Source organism: Trichosurus vulpecula, chromosome 7, assembly GCF_011100635.1.
Source record: "Trichosurus vulpecula isolate mTriVul1 chromosome 7, mTriVul1.pri, whole genome shotgun sequence".
Lineage (NCBI taxonomy): Eukaryota > Metazoa > Chordata > Mammalia > Diprotodontia > Phalangeridae > Trichosurus > Trichosurus vulpecula.
Window position 1 is genome coordinate 170444802 of NC_050579.1, and position 21709 is coordinate 170466510.

The following is a 21709-nucleotide window of genomic DNA, read 5'->3' on the forward strand; positions in this document are numbered from 1 at the left end:
TTCTAAGTTAGGTGTCTACTAAATACCAATATTAAATGGTACAAAATTATACAGATTTTTGCTGGCCAAATCACATACCATGAACCCCAATATTTTAAATACATAAAATAAAAATAGTAAAACACAATATGAAGGAAATAAATGTTTATTAAATATCTTATTTGATCCTCACAATAATCTTGTGAGGTAGGGGCTGCTATTCTCATTTTGTAGTTGGTGAAACTGAGGCAAACAGGAAAAGTGACTTGCCCAGGGTCATACAGCTAGGAAGTATCTGAGGTAGAATTTGAATTTTGTTCTTCCGGACTCGAGACCCAGCACTCTCCACTGCACCACCCACCTGCCTCTAGCATGAAACACAAATGTTTTATCACCTTGTAGCAGTGCTGTATAACAATAGCAGCTCATTTCTTTAGTACTTTTAATATTTGCCAGGAATCATAGAATGTTAAACCTGGAAAGGGCCAAACAGCTCATTTTACAGCTAAGAAACTGGGAGAGGTTAAGGGAGTTGCTCATAACTGTTTAGTGACAAGGCTAGAAGTTTGGAATTCTAGTTCAGTGTTCTGTCAACTACTCTGTACTACCTCCTAAAAGGCTTCCACTTTAGTTATGCTACATTCAGAGGAAAGTATGTCTAGTTAGAGCCTCTGTTCTTAAAAAGGAAAGGGGTGGTATAACCTGGGAACCAAGAGAGAAAAGAAATTCTCTATTAGTATGTTCCTTGGATTCTCTGCTCAGTCTGTATGTAAACTGACCTTGACTTTAAAATGATGGCTGATGTATATTATTAAGCACTTGCAGAGAAATCTTGTAGTACAAATAGAAAGGAATTGTAGCTGTATACTTTGGAGAATTCCTGGACCTCTTTTTGAGTACATTGAGCACTATGCCTAGGGTTAAGTGCGTGTAAATTGCTGAGTTTTTAAAAAGAGATGCCACTTTCATCATGACACTGTATTCAAAAGCCAAGTTGTGCTATTTGCTGTGATAAAATTTGGGTTTTAGAATTTTAACATTCAGAGTGCCATATTTAAATATATTAAAACATAAATCTATATACACTTGAATTTCCTGGGTATGGTAGTTATAAATCTTTTTTAAAGAAAAACATTTTAGAAATTATTATTTTTTTCAGTTTGACTGATTTGGCTTTTCTGGAAGTTAATAGAATGTGTTATGTATTTTGGTTTTAAGTTCAGTGACTTTATTAGTAAAAGCAATCAATAAATTACATACCGTCTAAATATTTTTCCTGCAGATGTTGTTGACTAAAATGCTGTTGACAGAAATTCTCTTAGATGTCACAGATGAAGAAATTTATTATGTGGCCAAAGATGCACACCGAAAAGCAACAAAAGGTATATGTGGGGTGGGTTTTTTGTTGTTGTTTTTACTATCCTATGTTTGGATATTCTATTCTTGCATGGTTTTTTTTTTTTGGAAGAGTTTAAATTTTTAGCCACTCTATATACATAAAACAAACCCCTTAAATATTTTGGTCTCATCTAAAATATTAGAGCACAAGTTAGCAGTCATATAATGTTGTCCTGTGCAGTGTATTGTGAAAAATTTCAGTCGTTCAGTTTCTTTCACGTAACCCTTTTTTTGTTTAGCTATGATGGTACTGATGTAGATGTGTTACTAATATTAGTTTGCATTGAACCAATGAAATAAATTGTGCATCAGTGCTTTGTTTTCACTGTTTATAAGTTAGTATAACCATATGAAAGTTAATTTTCTCTTTATTTTTTGAGTACAATTAAAAGTATAAAAAATTTAAAGGACAAAACACAGAAAAAGACCTATGAGACCCTTCCCCTTTGTAAACCAATATAGTTCACATTTAAATTCTAAAGTTTCAAAGCCAGACCTGCTCAAATTAGTTTTAAATGAATGTTATGTTTTTAATGTTTCTTCTCTCCCCAAAAAGCAGCAATAGTAGTAGATTTAACAATACCATAGAATCTCATGACTATGAAATCGTGGCTATTTGTGTTAACATGTTGTTCCTGTTGTTGATGTGATACAAAGCTCCTGCAAAACAGCTGGCACAGTCCAGTGCACTGGCTTCCCTCACTGGACTTGGTAAGTATTTTCCATATTTTTGAGAGGGGGCTTAATGGGGAAATCACACTTATCTTGCCTTTCTACATATTCTATTTTGAAATTGTTATAAAAGTAGGTGTTAGGATTTATGATAGCTTAAAAGGTTTGTTTATTTTCCTTTTGGCTGCTGTTTTTAATTTGTAGAGCATAAATTCACACTTATAAAAGAATATTAGCTTGATCGGATAAGTCATAACAATAGGAGCAGACTGTAGTAGAGAAGAATTCCTTCTTGTATTAATTGCTCCTGGGTTGACCTAATTCCTTTTTAATTAAGGTACTATAATATACATACATATGTGTGCACATGCAGTGCGCATATATATGTATGCATATATAGTCACGTTCAAAACTAATGCATACATGAGCCCTACTGATTATCTTCTTTTGAGTACCATCATATTTACAGTGCACAAAATCAGTTTCTGATATGGTAGAAAAAAAGCACCCATCTTCCCATCATAATCTAACTAGTGATGTGTTAATAATGTGCATGATATGTGACTGTGGCCATAAAACCTTTAACTTGCTTTTTTAAATATCCTCACTTTAAATTGATCATTGTAAAGACTGAAAGAAATGGGTAAAAACAAATACCCTTGTCATGAGGATGATTACTTGGATCACTTCAGGGTGGGGAGTAGTTTTAGCACAGGACTTTTGAGAAAGTCTAGTAGTACCCAAATTTTTAAAAAGCTTAGCTTGATAGCTGGGATTTCACAGCTTTGTACAGCAAAAGAATTATCCCATAAATATTTTCAGGCTTAGCATCCTAGTCTTCTCATGGTTTATGAGTTGACTTAAGCTTTAGTGAGGCAAAATTATTGCCCTATCAAAGACTTATCATAATTTCAAAGAACTATTGATACCATTATGACCTTGCCTGGTTGTTGAGAACTAGATGAAATGTTCCAGAAAAATAGGTAAGATAAAATACTGAGTAGCCATTTGACTCAGGGCTTTGTGGATGACAGTGACATGTCTGCTCCTCCCCACCCCGAATAAGCATCTTCTTCCAAGAAGTAGTAGTGAAAAAGAGGAATAAACTTTCCTTTTGGCCCTTCAGATTTTTTAAAGTAAGATATAATCTTTCCTTGTGATAGACTGGGCTTTATGCACGCAGGTGGACTGGGTGGTTATGGATCAGGAGACAGTGAAGATGAGAGGAGTGACAGAGGCTCTGAGTCATCTGATACTGATGATGAGGAATTACGACACCGAATCAGGCAAAAACAGGAAGCATTTTGGAGAAAAGAGAGAGAACAGCAACTGTTGCATGATAAACAGGTAGAAGGTATGTGTTTTTTACTTTAATCTATTTAGATATCAAACAGTTTTGATAAATCAGTCATTTAAAAATCAAAAGGATGTATTTGAGGTTACTTTTTTTATGATGTTAGTATGCAATTTAATTAAAAACTCTGTGTGATGTTGTATTGCAAGTTTTTAAATTCCACAAAGTTGAGGTGATGTAAAATAATGTTAAGTTTGGACATGTTTCCTGTTCCATTTTTTCCTTACTCCTCCTCTTAAAATTTTTTTTTAAAATATTTTCATTCTCTTAGATAATTGACTTTTTGGGAGTAAGGTACCCTTTGGCTTCTGTTACTAAATATCTTCTTTCATGTTCAGCTGGCATCATATTTGATAATTTGTAGCTTTTTATTTGGAAATTTAAAGTTAAATTCCTATTAAATAATTTCAATTACATGGTAATTAATTTTTTAATAAAATAATTCTGTTTACTGTAAAGTCATTTCATTGATTTCACTTTAGTCTTAGACCATAGCCGCCAAAGTGTACAGGTTGAGCCTATGTGGGATGGGTGTCAGTTGAGGTTGATAGAACTCTGGTGAGTTTTAAGAATTTCAGTATATCTCTTGGGGATTTTAATTTCAATGTCTGTGCTATTTTTTTTTTCATTTTTGTTCAGATCCATCAGTTAAAATATATATATATATTTTTTTTTTAAAAATAAGGATATGGTTCATACTTTGACAAACAAGATAATTTACCAATTGTTGCTATGCATTGTTGGAGAAATAGAGAGTACAATTTTTGCTACAGGTATCAGACTTAAAGGTTGATTTTTTTCAAGAATTTCATTTGTTAAAGAGATTTTTCAGCGATCTTCTGTTGTGGGAAAATAGAAAATTTTAGAAAAATTTGAAAAAACCTATAAAATAGAAAGTGTCTGGTTTGAACTGCTTATTTTCTGCATTTAATAGAACTGTTAAGGTTTAGCAGCTACATGACATTTTATTACTTATTTATTAGTGAATACATTACTTTAATTGTCCAGGTATACCAAGGGAGAATATTTTTTCCTGAAATGGCCACAGACACATGTGTTCCATCCTTTTATAGCTATATAAAATGATATTTTAAATAAATGAAATATAGGCTTGTATGAAATTATTTTCTTATTTTCTGTCCAGTCCATTATTCTTAGCAAGACTTTTGGGTTTCTTTTCCAGAAGAAAAACAACAAAATGAAAGGGTTACGAAAGAAATGAATGAATTCATCCATAAAGAGCAAAATAACAGTTTATCACTACTAGAAGCAAGAGAAGCAGATGGTGATATGGTTAATGAAAAGAAAAGGACGTCAAATGAAACTACACCAAATTTAGAACCAAAAAAAGATCATAAAGAAAAAGAGAGATTAGGAAGGAGTCAATCAGGAAGTTCTAGTAGTGGTAGTACTAGCAGCAATAGTAGAAGCAGCAGTAGCAGCAGCAGTGTATCTAGTTCGTCATATAGTTCTAGCTCAGGTAGTAGCCGCAGTTCTTCACGTTCATCTTCTCCTAAAAGGAAGAAGAGACATAGTCATAGTAGATCTCCACTGCATAAACCTAGGCGCAGCAGGAGTAGAAGTTACTCTCGTAGAGTTAAAGGAGAGAGTAATAGATCTAGGGAAAAGGTGAGAGATCGGAGGAGATCTAGTAGAAATAGTATAGAGAGAGACAGAAGAAGAAATAGGACTCCTTCCCGAGAGAGACGTAGAACTAGAAGTCGCTCAAGAGATAGGCGAGCCAATCGTGCTACTCGTAGTAGAAGTCGAGAGAGACGTAAAGCCGATGACCAGCGTGGTAATCTTAGTGGGAGCAGTCATAAGCATAAAGGTGATGGTAAAGATCAAGAGCGAAAAAAAGAGAGGAGTAGAAGCTTAGATAAAGACAGGAAAAAGAAAGAAAAAGAAAGGGAGAGAGAACAAGATAGAAGAAAAGAGAAGCAAAAAAGGGAAGAAAAAGATAGTAAGCCTAGTAACCAAGATGACAGGTTAAAAAGAAAAAGAGAAAGTGAAAGAACATTCTCTCGAAGTGATTCAATATCTATTAAAATCTTAAGACAGGATTCTAGACAAGAGAGTAAGAAAAGTTCTACCAAAGATAGTAAAAAACATTCAGGCTCTGATTCTAGTGCAAGGAGCAGTTCTGAGTCTCCGGGAAGTAGTAAAGAAAAGAAGGCTAAGAAGCCTAAACATAGTCGGTCGCGATCCATGGAGAAATCTCAAAGGTCTGGTAAGAAGGCAAGCCGCAAACACAAGTCTAAGTCCCGATCAAGGTAGTATACTTTTTAAAGTTTTTTGTCTGAATTTATTTTTAATTTGACTGAATTTGTTCAAAGTTGAAAGTGTCCTTTCTCTCTCTCTTTTAAATGAACTCAGTTTGGTACTTGATGTAATGATCATAGACTTAAAGTAACTTTAGAAAACCTATATAACTTTTATTTATTTATTTTAAATTGCAGATTCTTTAGTGTAAAATGAATTTTATCTTTAAATTTTGTCTTTTCCCTTTATTTTTCAGATCACCATCCCCTCCCCGTCGTAAGCGCTGAGGAATGATGTGGCATGATGCCATGATGTTGTTAAAAAATTCCATGAGTTTTAAGGGCTTGTCTCATTATAGAGGCACATTGTGGCTGTGTAGGTGAAAACAGAATCTTTTTTTTTTTTTAATCTGTAAATAGGTGTATTTTTTCCAAATGCTGCTCCAAGTTACTTAATAGGATTTCTTTGTATTCCTTTTTTTTTTTTCAAAATAGTGCTTAATAAGAATATAAAACATACCATTCTCTCTTTCAGCTGTAATGTTCTTAAAATTACTATTGAATGTACTGTGATGTCAATAAAGCTCTTTAGTTCATTTTTGTTAACTTCTTGCACCTTAATTTTATGATTTTTAACTAAGGAAAGTACTTTTATAAAAAGGCAGCTGGATTTTTGTATAATAGGTTTTAAAGGTAATCTCCAAAATGGTTTTAACCTAATAGTTTGTCAAAGTTTGTAAATTGTATTCATGGACTTGTCAAAATCCACCATTGAGGGTGTGAGAGAGGGCCAGAAATAGACTTATATTTTTCTCTATGGAAGTATTTAATAGCTTTCTAAGCTTTTCCTCCTATTTTGGATTTTCAAGTAAAATATTCTCTGTGTATAAAGTATGGATCACTCTGTAAAATGAAGTTTGCTTAAATCAATCAAGCCAATGCACAGTAGGATTATTTGCAATGAACTGATCGTGTTTGACACTGATATTCAGCTCTGGAACTATACTATGAAGCCACCCACTTCTATTTAAGAAGTATATTCTGAATATGGGTAATTATAGAAATGAGATTCAATTCAATTTGTGGTGCTTTTATTTATATTTTTGAAGTGTATGACCTCAGATACATTGAGAGATACTCTGTAATACAGACACACATCAGTTGCATAGCATCAAAACTGTCAGTTTCCTAAGAATTGTGATTAGTGGTATGGATCTAATTGTAGGCTGGTGGATAGAACAAAAATATAGAGGCATTCTAATTTAGTGCCCAGTTGCTTCCAGGATACTATGGACAGTATGCTTATATGGCAGAAACTAAGTTATTCTTAGTTTCTTAGTTAGAAGAAAAATGCTTTAAACATTTTTGTTTTCTTTTAAAAGAAAAGCATTACCAGGTACAGGACACAGAGAATAAATTTTAAAATGTTTCTCCAACAGTAGTACATTTTAAGAATAATGCCACATTTTTGCCAAGGTCAGTGTTTTCTCAGAATTAAAGGTAGAAATAGATATGTATAGTGTGCTCTTGTACATCTACATAGGTTCATAAATTTTTGGCAATTATGCATTTATCTAAAAGTTTACAAATGACTGAATAAATGCATGTTTATCAAAATTACTTTTACAGTGCATTTAGTTCTGATATTTATAAAGTTGAAAATTCATGGAATAACTTCAAAGCAGTTTGAAATTATATATGGTGAGTCACATCAGGCATCAAAATAAAGGTAAATGTGCAATATGATGTTTCTATTTAGATTAGTTAACACATTGTACATACTTGAGAATGATCTGATTAATTTGTAATAGCTCAGTTGTATAAGGTTTTTGTATCTAAAAATGCTTTTCCAAAACAAACTTCCAGTGAAAATTTATTTTCAGAATAAAATTCTACAGGGAAACTCAGCTGGCACATTTTTGGCTAGAGCTATAGCCAAAACTAATATTTAAAATTTTATATACTGAACACATTTTGAAAGCTTCTCACCACCTATAACTGTGGAAATTGTTTCTTTAGCACAATCATAATGTGTGTGACTGTCAGTAAATACAGCAATATTATAATGATATACTTGAGTTTGATGTTTTCTAAATTTCTGTGGATAATTTGCTAAGTTTCATCATTGCATTGGCATGTAACAGTTTCTTCATCTTAACATGTAAGCAACCAGCTGTCATAAAATAGGGTGTCCATGGCTGTGAGAATGCTAAAAAGTATTCCTAAAAAGTATTAATCGGAATTCATTATTATATCATTTGAAAAACAAACTTTTGGCAAAATGGAGGTCATCCATAAAATAAGACAAATGTTTGGAATGGTCATTGGACCATGGAAATGGCTAATGAATGCCATCGAAGGAGTACTTTTTTCCCCCAAATCTTCCAATATCTTAATACTATTTGCACCCTTTCACAAATTAAAATACATGTAATTTGAGTTTGGTGGTCATAAGGTTTGTTTTAGGTTATAAACCATAAATAAAAGATGGTGTGGAATCTCACCAGTGTAAACGTTTTCTACCACTTAAATTGTCTTTTAGGTGGTCAATTCATGAATATAGTACTAAATTGTATTTGGATAAAAAATTATATTAACATTAGAAGTTTGAGGAAGGGCCCTCATGAGTCAAAACTGTGACCAAATAACAACGCTGTTTAATAGGGAGGACTAAAACAGTTGACATTCCTTTTTGTAATCTTGAATCTTTAAACTACCAACTAGGAATGTAGGGAATGTTCTCTTTGATTTTTAGAATTTTTAAAACGTATTTATTGCTCACCTCTACAAATGTAAGAAACAGAGTAGGCAAAAGAGCATTATATTTGGACTCAGGAAACATGGTTTCTAATCTGGATTTTAAGCTCTGTAATGGGGGAGTCAAATTTAAAAATGGGTAAAGTCCTAGCCTAAAATTTTTTATTCTATGAATGAAAACTGATTTTGTTGTCCAAAATCCATATTGCCACATTAATAAGTAAAAACATCTGTCTATATTAGGCCCTGAATTATAATTTATGACCTATTTTTATTGACTCCATATGTCATTCTTGTCATTCCTTGAGATTTATAATAAAAATGTAAAAGGTTTATTCTGCTAGATCATAATTGCTATAACGATGTTTAAGTATGGAGAAATTCTATATCAGGGTAATTTAGTTAATATATAGTTATACAAATTTAAATGAAATACTACAGGTAATGCGTTTCAGTTGATACATTAGCATATATTTTGAAGGCATATAAAACTTTTCATGCTTCTAGAGAGCAACTTCTGATCAAACTACATTTCTTTAATTAGATAAAAGAATTCACAAGATTAAACCACGTAAAATATAAATCTAATTGACTTTTCACAGTCTTATGAGAAGAAAATTGTATGTAACCATAAGCAGTTGCCTACTTGTGAAAGTCTCAGACTGTGATGTCTATCAAGCTATATTACTTTATGTTCAAATTTGGTTGTTGTCCTTTGTTCTCAAAGAGGGCCAAAGTGACATCACTGTGCTTGAGTCAAGATTCAATGTGTCTGACTGTGGCTGATCAGGCCAATACGAGCTTGGAATGCTCTACCACGGGTCGGGCACAAATAGTCCGTATGAACATTTGGGGTGGATGCTCCAAACTTGCGCATCCTGCATTTCCTTTGAGCTGCTTCAATTCTGCTTTGCTCATAAAGTACAGCACCTTCTCTGAGATGGGAACGCCATGCTGAGTGGTCCTGTGCCAATGTCTCCCATGTCACACAATTCCAAAGTTCTTGAGAGAGATCTTGATAGTGTCCTTGTATCACTTCTGACTACCATATGAATGCTTGCCCTTTGTGAGTTCTCCATAAAATAGTCTTTTTGGCAAGCATACATTTTGCATTTGAATAATGTGGCCAGCCCATCAGACTTGCACTCTCTGAAGCAGAGTTCGAATGCTTGGCAGTTTAGTTTGAGGAAGGACGTTGGTATCTGGTACCTTATCCTGCCAGGTGATCTTGAGAATCTTCCTAAGACAATGCAAATTTAAAATACTATTGGGAAAGCCTAATGGCTTTCAGTATTTAGTCATTTAAAAATATCATTTGGGGCCTCTAGGTGGCACAGTGAGTAGAGCACCAGCCCTGGAGTCAGGAGGACCTGAGTTCAAATTTGGCCTCAGACATTCGACACATTTACTAGCTGTGTGACCTTGGGCAAGTCACTTAGCTCCAATTGCCCTGTGTTCCCCCTGCAAAAAAAAAAATAAGAAAATTCATATCTTGAGATTAGGGTCTTATGGTATGGAACACGTTAACATGTCAAATCAGCTATTGTTAGGTATAAATAGTGTTTTTGTTCAGCAATATTGGAGCAGGTCCTCACAATTATTTTTCTTCAGTTATTAGCCAGATTTCATCATTGATAGTACATTATTCCCTATTTGTATTCAGGATATTTTCATTGCAGAGTGGTTTACGCTCAGTTTTATTTTTCAGAGACTGGTGTCCCATGATATGTAACCTTATAATTACATTGGGAAAAGGATAGATTTTGGCGGGGTGGGGGGGAGAGAGGAGGAATAGTTTTGCAGTGTTCAGAGTACTACATAATATCCCAAATGCAGTCCAGCCCATTCTCCTTTTTAATTTATTTTTTGCAATACTTGTCTAAGACATTTGTGCTGATAGACTAACCTACATGGGAAACCCATCTAGCTCATATCATACTCTGAACAGGAAACATCTTTAATCCATTTAGTTTTATCCGTATGAATTATGAAACTCTTCTCTTTTGACTTAATCATAAACTTCAATGAGGAGTGCCCAGTGTTCAGATTTCATTGAGTTTACTCTGGGGTTTGATGCCATCAGTTGAACGTTTCCAGCAAATAGCCTCCAAAACACATGACCCTCTGTGGGGAAATCCTTCCATGTGGACTGCAGGTTATTCTCTTTGATAGTCGAATACTCTAGTGAGCTCTTCCTGTTTTATGTTGATACTCAGGATTGTTGAATCACATTCTCTGCAGTTGCATCTATCAAGGTATTTTTAACATATATAAGACATCTGATTGTACGTCTTTGAGGCTTTCTTTCGCTTTTCCAAGTCAAATACCTTTCCCCAATCAAGAAATAATGAAATCTTGTATGTTTTGCCCTCAAATAGGAGACTATAAATCTCTGTTCTGCTATAGAAAATTGGTTCAATGGGTGTGTGGTAGAACCTTTGCTATAATTTGGCATTTCTTTAAATGTTAGTGATTTGGAGCATTTTTTTTATATTCCTATTGATAGTTTGTAAACTATGTCTGTATTATTGCACCGATATCTCTGCCAAAAAATGAAACAAGATAACACTGGTGTGCCCTGTTCTTGTTGATCTTTCGGAACCCTGCTTTTTTTCCTAGATGTGCACAAATCATCACCTTAATAGTATGATTTAGAATTTTTTCAAGCATCTAAATTAGAATTCCAAAATCAAATTTTTGAAAATGGGACTTTTTTTAAGTTTTGCAGCATTTCTCCTGTTCTTTATGATACTCCAAAGATCACTGATATAGTGGCACAGCAATTATTTCTGCTAGTTCACTAAGCTTCTGACTGATTTTTGAAGTCTTTTTGCCATCTCTTGTACTACTAGTTTCAACAGTAAATGATGAGATGATCTCAAAAGGCTCTTGTTTTTTAGTTTCTGCACATTCGTTTTCCTCTCCATTGTTCTTCTCTGTATTATGAGGTAATGACTACTTAAAATCTTTTTTCCTGCATAATGTTTTATAAATGAGTTTATATTTTAATGTAGTGTTTCCCAGCTGTCACGTCTACTTGGCAAAGAGGTCAAGTGTTTGCTGGCTGAGGCAGTTTCTGTGCTCTCTTGCCTTCTCACTGTAGCAGGGTATGTTTGGTTTTGGTCAGGGTTGAATGATTTTATCTATGTGGGAAACTCCTAGTTTGGAAATACCTTCCATTTATGCATATCCAACTTGTCCACGACTTAATATGTTGTAGAAAGTTGCCTGGAAGTTTAAATTATTAAATCATGAAGATTCACCTAGTATGTGTCGGAGAAAAGACTGTAACCCAGGTCTAACTGACTCTAGGGCTGAGCCTCTGTTAACTAAGCCACGTCTCCTATTGACAGTTGCTTTGCATCAGTTAAATTATAGAAAGTGTTGATACTTGGCATCAATATCTCTATCCTTTTCCCATTTGGGGGCATCAGTAACTTGTTTTAGTAGATCAAGATCAAACTGAAACTGTTACAGTTTGCCTATGGTGTCATCATCTTGTCTGCCTCTTGGGCTTTCTCTTTTTTTTAATTTGCTGTTGGGTTTGACCTTGATGTAATTTTGATTTGGTCTGACTGCACAGAAACAGCTGATTCATAAATTACTTCCAAATTGATAACCATTTTCTTCTTGTCATGTTTAATTTTTTTAATGTTTGATGTTGTCCATATCATTGTCTTCCAAATTTCTCCTTAAACACAGTATTTATGATATAGGTAGTTGGTGTCTGTTTCTACAAGCCTCTTTTGTTTCTTAATCTGAAACCATATTTTCTGACTTTTTTTTAACTATTCTTTCTTAAGCTCAACTTTGCATTGAAATCACTTAGTACAAATGCTATATAGCATATATTTGTTCTGTTTGAAGGGTTTTACTTAGTTTATAGAATTTCTCCATTCTGTCCTCTTGTAATAGATGTTCGCATATAGGCTACAATCTAGTCGGCCCTTTGCTTATGCTTATCACAAGTGCTTCAAGGTGAGCAGAGGCAGAGTAGTGTAGTGGAAAGAACCATGTATTTGGAGTTTAAGGGGACAGATCCTGATCTCTTGGCTTTACCACTTGGTACATGACCTCAGGCAAGTAACTTTATCTGAGCCCAAATTAATTTGTAAAATGGAAATTTTGCTATCTACTTCACAAGGTTATTTTGCAGAAAAGCTTTGCAAGTCTTAAAAGTGTTATTTCATTATCGTTTTCTAATATGCCATTAAATGATATGTATTATTGCCTTTGGAATTACAAGAAAACCAACTCTGCCAACTCTTTTTGGTTCTCCAAAGAAATGTTGTGATCCATCTTTCCCTCTACTTGCAACTTCCTTCTTTTCTGCTTTCATCTATAGTGAGAATGCCAATATTGATATAGTTCAGGTCTTCCAGTAAATATATTGACCCAGTTTTTGGACAAGAGCATCACAGAGTAGTAGCAATTAAAATTAATATTTATAAATGTTCCAAATGGCTTCTTTTTAACACAGGCATTTCTGTTCATCATGTTCTAACAGTCACTCTGAGAACAGGTTAACCTATATAACAGAGCAGTTTGGTGTTTCCCTTTGTTTCATGATTTGACATGGTAATAGAATTCATTATTACCCAGCTAGGCTGGACCACAGAATCAGTTTGTTGTAGTTACTATACTTACTTATTTTCAAGTTTGATAGAATCTGCCAGAGCTTGGACTGTATTGATGTTGCCTCTAAGAACACAAACTACCCTGCATGCCATAAGGAGGCATTGGAGTGGGACTTTGCTTCTTTGCTGACTGGCCAAAAAAAAAAATTGGGAATTTCAGAATCTCAAAGTTAAGAAGGATCTCAAAACTCATCTAGTCCAACCAGTACTAAGAAAACCTGTAACAAAATAAGTCATCCAGTCTTAAAGACATAGAGAAGGGGGAATCCATTGCCTGTGGATATAACCTCAGAATTATAGATACTTCTACAACTTTAATTACGATATTCTTCCTTATATCAAGCATAGATTTATGAAACTTCCAACCCTTGTTCCTAGTTATGCTGTATAGGGTCAAGCAGAACAAATCTAATCTCTTCAACATAGCCCTTCAGATAACAGCTATCATTTTCCTATTGCATTCCCAGTTCAGTTCTCCATTATTTCATTTAGCTGATCTTAATATGTCATGATACCAAGATCCTTAATCAGTCTGGATTCCATCCTTTAGACATTCCCGCTTATGAATGTTCTTCCTAAAATTTGGTAACTAGAATTGAACTTAATACTCCAGATATGATCTGATCAGGAATTGTACAGTGGGACTAATATCCTCAGTCTTAGACACTATTGCCTCTCAATGCAACTTGAAATTGCATTGACCTTTTGACTGCTATTTGGTACTATTAAGTTAAATTTTTTAAATTTATTTATTTACTATATTTAGTTTTCAGCATTGATTTTCACAAGAGTTTGAATTACAAATTTTGTCCCCATTTCTACCCTCCCCCCCACTCCAAGATGACGTATATTCTGGTTGCCCTTTTCCCCAGTCAGCCCTCCCTTCTGTCACCCCACTCCCCTCCCATCCTCTTTTCCCTTCCTTTCTTGTAGGGCAAGATAAATTTCTACACCCCATTGCCTGTGTATCTTATTTTCTAGTTGCATGCAAAAACTTTTTTTTTTGTTTTTGAACATCTGTTATTAAAACTCTGAGTTCCAAATTCTCTCCCCTCTTCCCTTCCCACCCACCCTCCCTAAGAAGTCAAGCAATTCAACATAGGCCACATGTGTATCATTATGTATAACCCTTCCACAATACTCATGTTGCGAAAAACTAACTATATTTTGCTCCTTCCCAACCCGTCCCCCTTTATTGAATTTTCTCTCTTGACGCTGTCCTCTTTCGAAAGTGTTTGTTTTTGATTGCCTCCACCCCCATCTGTCCTCCCCTCCATCATCCCCCCCTTTTTTTTAATCTTCTTCCCTCTTCTTTTCTGTGGGGTAAGATACCCAATTGAGTATGTATGGTATTCCCTCCTCAGGCCAAATCTGATGAGAGCAAGATTCACTCATTCCCCCCTCACCTGCCCTCTCCCCTCCTCCCACAGAACTGCTTCCTCTTGCCACGTTTATGCGAGATAATCCACCCCATTCTATCTCTCCTTATCTCCCTCTCTCGACATATTCCTCTCTCATCCCTTAATTTGATTTTATTTCTTTTAGGTATCTTCCCTTCATCTTCAACTCACCTTGTGACCGCTCTCTCTCTCTCTCCACACACAGACACACAGACACACAGACACACACACACACACACACACACACACATATATATAATATATATATATATATAATATATATATATATAATATATATATATGCATATTCCCTTCAGCTACCCTAATACTGAGGTCTCATGAATCATACACATCATCTTTCCATGTAGGAATGTAAACAAAACAGTTCAACTTTAGTAAGTCCCTTGCAATTTCTTTTTCTTGTTCTTTTTCTTGATTACCTTTTTATGCTTCTCTTGATCCTTGTGTTTGAAAGTCAGATTTTCTGTTCAGCTCTGGTCTTTTCACTGAGAAAGCTTGAAAGTCCTCCATTTTATTGAAAGTCCATATTTTGCCTTGGATGAAGTTAAATTTTTATTGCCAAGGGCAGCACCAGTTGAGAATATATATATATATGCACTCATCTTGAAAATTTGATGGAGGATGCTGGAACATAGTAGATTCTTCTCCTAAAACAACAAGAAGCAATAGAAGAAAAAATAAGGTTTCCCGGGAGCTTGGAGGGACCCAGTTAAGTCATACTACATAAAAACATGGAAAAGATTTGTTAAGATTTCTATGATGAACTCTTCTCAGTTAATGACAGCAGAAGCACATTCAGTTTCTGTCACAGTCCCCATTTGCTATATGGAAATGTATAAATTATGCTTGAGAAAATAAAAGAAGAGAAACTTAAACAGACCAAGTGGAATAGCCAAAAAATCAGTACTGATAGTGATCATTTTGAGGGATTGAGTCTAAAGATATTTCCTGAGTTGGGGAGAATAACAACACTTGGTTTAGTTATGAACTAAAAGCAATAGAAAAAGCAGTCCACATTTCTACTTTTCCATCACTTAAAAAAATCTTTAAAAGTAATTTACAAAAGGGCAAGCTCTTGAAGGTCTGTGAAGGAAACAGGAAGGTTTTTGGAAATGCTTTTCTACAAGAGGCCAGTCATGTAATTGGCTGAAATACTCAGAGAATACAAGCTCCTATACCTGTTGAGCATAAAAAGGCTTTGATTCAGTGAAGTAAGAAAAATGCTATCTTGAAGACTCTCAACGTAATATGTACCATGCGTATACCCAAATCACACGATATCCTTTGAAAGCAAGAACTTGGTTTGACAGAACTCTGATTATTAATAGTAATTGAGGCATAAAACTGGGAAATAGTTACTGTAAGTCTATGATGTCATGGAAGAACTTTCACACAGTCCAAATGGAAGAGAGATACCTTACAGTTAGAAGGTCCTCCAGATGCCCATTCTGGCTGACTGTGCTAGTCACATTAAGAACACCGCATAGCCTCCTAAATGAGATCCATAAATGCTTAAAAGAGTGCCACATAAACTTGGCAAGGATGAGTTCATCCTTGGAGGGGCTGCAGAAGACAACTATATACCTTGATTCATTGCTAGAGAATGCTGTGAATTGATTTTGGAAAGGGATTTAAAAGGCTAAGAAAGTGACTAAAATGACCATACCTTTTGATCCAGTGGTCATTATACAAGACTTATAAGGAAGTCAAACATAGAACAGAGTATTTCTTGTAGTGGCAAAGAGCAAGAACCAAGTAAATGCCCATCAATTGGGCAAGAGCTAGACAAGTTCTAGTACATAAAAAATGAAATATTACTAATCTAAGAAATACGTGGAATACAGAGAAGCACATTGGAAGACATGGACCAGTACTGGGTGAAATTAGCAGACCAGGTAAACCATGTAAATGGAAAGAACAAAAAAATGAAATAATGCTATGACATACAAACCAGTTTTGACCCTGAAGAAGAGATAAGATCATTGTTGAAGTGGGGTACTGTGGTATAGGGCATCATATAGTTACCAGACTGAGATATGTTAGATTTTTCTGAACCTTTAAAAACTGATTGAAGTTGGGCAGCTCAGTGCTGCAGTGGATAGAGCACCAGCCCTGCAATTGGGAGAACCTGAGTTCAGATCTGACCTCGGACATTTAGTAGCTGTACAACCTAAGTCTCTCAACCCTGATTGCCTCAAAAAAGGGGAAAAAAAAGCTGATTCAAAGGATGCATGTGTGGAGTGGGAGGAAAGGATACATTTGGAAATGAAGGTAATATATAAAAAATTGGCATAACAAGAGAAAAGAAAAACATAGATAAAGTGCCTGTAATGAGTCCAGAATTGAACACAGCAGATTAGATTGCATTTGGGAAATTGTTTCTCTTTAGGAATGAAGGCCTTCTAGTGATGATACATATATGGCTCTGAGTCATGGAACTACTGCCTCTGAAAAATTGAGAAGATGTGGGAAATAAGAAAAAGAAAGAAGCATTAAGTGCCTACCATGGGACAGGCACTGTGCTATACTCTATTGATATTTCACTTTAACATTGTAGCTTACTCATAGCCACCGAGAACCTCTCCACTGTCCTTTGGATGTATAGTGAATATGACATTATCAATGAAGAATTAGAATCATAAGTATTCTCAGAGGGAACCTAATCCAACTAGTGCTTGGACAAAAGTGCTCTATAGCACAACTGACAGAGGTGATCATTTACCCTTCCTTATACTGAAGAGCAACTTGCTATCTCCTTATCAGTAGCCCCTTATACTTTTAGGTCTCTTAATTTTTTTTAATCATTATTTGTTTAATATTCTTTGTTTTCAGCATTTTCACAAAAGTTTGAATTACAAATTTCTCCACATTTCTATCCTCCCCCCCCCACTCCAAGATGGCATGTATTCTGATTGCCCCTTTCCCTAGTCAACCCTCCCTTCTGTCACCCCACTCCCCCCCATCCCCTTTTACCTTAATTTCTTGTAGGGCAAGATAGATTTTTATGCCCCATTGCCTGTATATCTTATTTCCTAGTTGCAATCAAAAACTTTTTTTAACATCTGCTTTTAATGAGTTCCAAATTCTCTCCCCTCTTCCCTCCCCACCCACCCTCCCTAAGAAGGCAAGCAAAGCAACATAGGCCACATGTGTATTATTATGCAAAGCCCTTCCACAATACTCATGTTGTGAAAAACTAACTATATTTTGCTCCTTCCTATCCTATCCCCCTTTATCCAATTTTCTCCCTTGATCCTGTCCCTTTTCAAAAGTGTTTGCTTTTGATTACCTCCTCCCCCTATCTGCCCTCCCTTCTATCATCCCCCCTTTTTTATCTCCTTCCTCCTTTCCTGTGGGATAAGATACCTAATTGAGTGTGTATGTTATTCCTTCCTCAGGTCAGATCTGATGAGAGCAAAATTCACTCATTCCCCCTCACTTGCCCCCTCTTCCCTCCCAACAGAACTGCTTTTTCTAGGAGTTTTCTTTTTGGGATCTTTTTCAGGAGGTGATTGGTGGATTCTTTCAATTTCTTTTTTACCCTGTGGCTCTAGAATATCAGGGCAGTTCTCCTTGATAATTTCTTGAAAGATGATATCTAGGCTCTTTTTTGATCATGGCTTTCAGGTAGTCCAATAATTTTTAAGTTATCTCTCCTGGATCTATTTTCCAGGTCAGTGGTTTTTCTAACAAGATATTTGACATTGTCTTCCATTTTTTCATTCCTTTGGTTCTGTTTTATAATATCTTGATTTCTCATAAAGTCACTACCTTCCACTTGCTCCAGTCTAATTTTAAGGTGGTATTTTCTTCAGTGGACTTTTGGACCTCCTTTTCCATTTGGCTAATTCTGCCTTTCAAGGCATTCTTCTCCTCATTGGCTTTTTGGAGCTCCTTTGCCATTTGAGTTTGTCTATTTTTTAAGGTGTTATTTTCTTCAGTATTTTTTTGGGGGTCTCCTTTAGCAAGTCATTGACTTGTTTTTATGGTTTTCTCGCATCACTGTCATTTCTCTTCCCAATTTTTCCTCTACTTTTCTAACTTGCTTTTCCAAATCCTTTTTGAGCTCTTCCATGGCCTGGTACCAGTTCATGTTCAGGTCTCTAATTGTTAAGTTTCTCCTGATACCAAGTCTAAATTTTCATTTTGTATCTGCCACTCATTGCTCTTAATTTTGTCATCTCTAGCCAAGCAGAGAACAATTCTAATCCTTTTTCCACAAGAAAACCATACAAATGTTGAAAGACAAAGATGTACCTAATAAGGCTTCTCAAGACTGAATATCTCCATTTCATTTAACTGGTCTTAATGTGGTCCATTCACTATGAGTTCCTTTGTGATACTTAGTGGCAAAATGACCCTCTGTCCTACAGCCTCTTTTCTTCTGCCGTCTTCTTTAGGTTAGTTCATCATCTTTCATGACTTTAATTGTTATCTTTACATAAATATCTCTCCATCCCTAATTTCTCTTCTAAGCTGTAGTTCCACATCACCAAGTGCCTGTTGGACCTTTCAACCTGTATGTCCCACAGCATCTCAAACAAAGCATGTCCAAATAAGAATTCATTACTTTTTTACTTCATTACTAGTTGTCCTTGACTCTTCACTCTTTCCTACATAGGCATTCAGTTGTTGAATTTTGTGTCTCCACAGCTTACTTTTGCATATGATTATACATATGACCACTTTCATATGATCATACATCATTTCCTCATTACCTCTTGCTTGGATTTTTGCAATAACCTTATTGGACTCCTGCATATCTTCCCTCTGATTCAAACTCCCAGCTGCAAAAGGCAGCTTAGGCACAGATATGATCATGTTACCCCCAAACTCCATAAAGGCCAATGCCTCCCTATTGCATCTAGAATAAATAAATTCTATTTGACATTTAAAGACTTTAAAAATTTGTACCTTTTCATACTTATTTTACATTATTCCCCTTCCTGCATTCCGTGGTCCAAAATGTCCTTGCTATTCCTCATACATGACACTATCTTCCAACTCCATGTTTTTGCATTGACTGTTCTCTCTTGCTTGGAATCCATTCTGCCCTCTGTTCTGCTTTAGATCTCTTGTTTCCTTTCAGATTCATCTCTAGTACCACCTTTTGTGTGAATGAGGCCTTTCCTGATTCCCCTTAGTTCCTAGTGTCCTACCAAAATTGTATTTATTTGGTGTAATTTCATGCTGAATCTTGAAGGAATTCCCCCAAATTACAAAGTGTTCAATAAATACATTGTATGACTCTACAATATGACCGTACAGTAAATATGTTGTATGACTATATGATACAATACTATACACCTGTCTACATCTGCTAGACTACAGTAAATCAGATGTGCGATCCTCAAATTCAGGCAGGAGACAAGTAAGTTTTACATGATATAACTAGGGTTGCCTGGCTCTCTGGGCCACAAGGACTTAAGGAACATTTTAAGCATGTGATTGCCTTTTACTGAGTCCTTTCTTGATTTTTATTCTCATTTGTGCTTTGCTTTGATAACCATCAATTTGGAAACGTAGAGCTAGTTGCCAGTTCCTACTGAGACTGCTCCCTCAACCATATGCCATATAAAAGGTCATGGCAAGCAATCCAAATACATAAGAATGAAGTACTGCTGCTGGAAAAGAATAGAACTTCAGTTTCTGTACCCAACAGCCTATCAGCCATGCACCTCAATACTCTTTCTGAGATCTCTTCAACCAATAAATGGTGGTATTTTATACCTGTGAAGGCTGTTAGAATATTACTTTTGTTTTTCTACCTCAAATTAAAAACACAAACACTCTGGTTATATGTTACACGTATGTATGCAACATGCATTTCCCTAAACGTTAGTCAATAAGCACTTCAAAAAGCCTTCTTGATTTCAAGAAACTCACAGTCTAATGTTGATAGACCTAAGGCTCTAAATTGAAGATTTTATTCCCTATTGTGCTGTTATTAGCTTCAGTTCGGAGGTATCAGTATGTATACTGATAAAACTTCACATGAGACCCAAATAAACAGTTACTCAGTTACTTTTCCAATTGGCTAGTTAGAACCTATGGACTGTCCAGCCAAATTAAAATGTTACAGCTAGAAAGGACCTAGAATTCATAAGATCACAGTTTTAAAGCTGGAAGGGACTTTAGATGTCATCTAACTGTAATCCCATTATTTTGTAGATGAAACAAGCCCAGGGTGATGTAGTGATTGACTCACTCTTGTCACATGGTTGATAGTTAACAGAATCTGGATCTCCTAATTCCCCAGTTAAGTGACCTTGTCACAATACCATACTGCCTTACCATAAAGGACAGGCCTGATGTGGTTATTGTTTTGAGTTTAATTTGTAAAGTGAGGAGCCCTTATTTTACCTAAATACTTAAAGGAGTCCATGACTTTATTGATTTAAACTCTGATTTATTACAGTCATCCATTCCACATTGTGACTTTCCCCATCATGGTTTTGCTATATCACAGGTCAGCATAAGAAAATAAATGGTAATTTTGGGGGAGTTTTGCAGAAGCCACAGACAACACAAAAAGTTTAGAAACTCAGAAATGCATAAAATATGTGTATAGTATAAATCCAGATTTTATAATAAGGTACTGTAAATATCCCATAAAAGGAAAAGAAAAAATTTAGACTAATCTGGTGTGAAGAGAGGCCAAAAATTTCTATATGGATTTTTGTGGGAGCACTGCACCCCTAATCCCCGCAATGTGGAAGGGATAATTGTAAATGATTCGTCATAATTCTCCCTAGAGACTGAAGCCTTTACATTTTTCTAAGTTAATACTAAGATGATAGATACCTTCATTTGCTGGGGTCATACTTAAAGTCTCTGGGAATCAGGATTCATGCTCTGCTAGCATAGCCTTTGAGAACCCAGGCTTATTTCCATGTCATGATGAGGTATCCTAGTAAGATTATTTTTCCAAGCTGTAAGGGACCTCAAAGATAATCTAGTTCAATCTCTCATTTTATAATGGGCCCAGTGAGGTTAACTGACTTGCCCAGTGTTATATGGGTTATTAAACTGCATAGTGAGAATTTTAACCCATAGGTCCATCCTATTTTTTCCTGTTTATTCTTTGTTTTCATCCTGTCTCTCCTCTGTTTTTCTTCTGACTGCTATGTCTCTTAATCTACCCTCCTTTTTATCAGTCCTCCCCTTCTCATTCTCATTCCACTCCTATTTTCTTGAAGGTGAGATGGATTTCTATATCCAACTGAGTGT

At 35.4% G+C, this 21709-nt stretch overlaps 1 protein-coding gene across 2 annotated transcripts in view; it reads left to right on the top strand.

Annotated features, from left to right (window-relative positions):
* The window catches only part of PNISR (PNN interacting serine and arginine rich protein), a 47240-nt gene extending 39717 nt beyond the window's left edge, over nt 1-7523 (top strand). For both annotated transcript variants that reach the window (XM_036769247.1, XM_036769248.1), the window contains exons 9-13: nt 1262-1361; nt 2035-2088; nt 3233-3403; nt 4587-5676; nt 5922-7523. In XM_036769247.1, coding sequence (XP_036625142.1) covers nt 1262-1361; nt 2035-2088; nt 3233-3403; nt 4587-5676; nt 5922-5952 — 1446 coding nt within the window. In that variant the 3' untranslated portion in view covers nt 5953-7523. The remainder of the gene's footprint in view (nt 1-1261; nt 1362-2034; nt 2089-3232; nt 3404-4586; nt 5677-5921) is intronic.
* Nucleotides 7524-21709: the final 14186 nt, after the last annotated feature.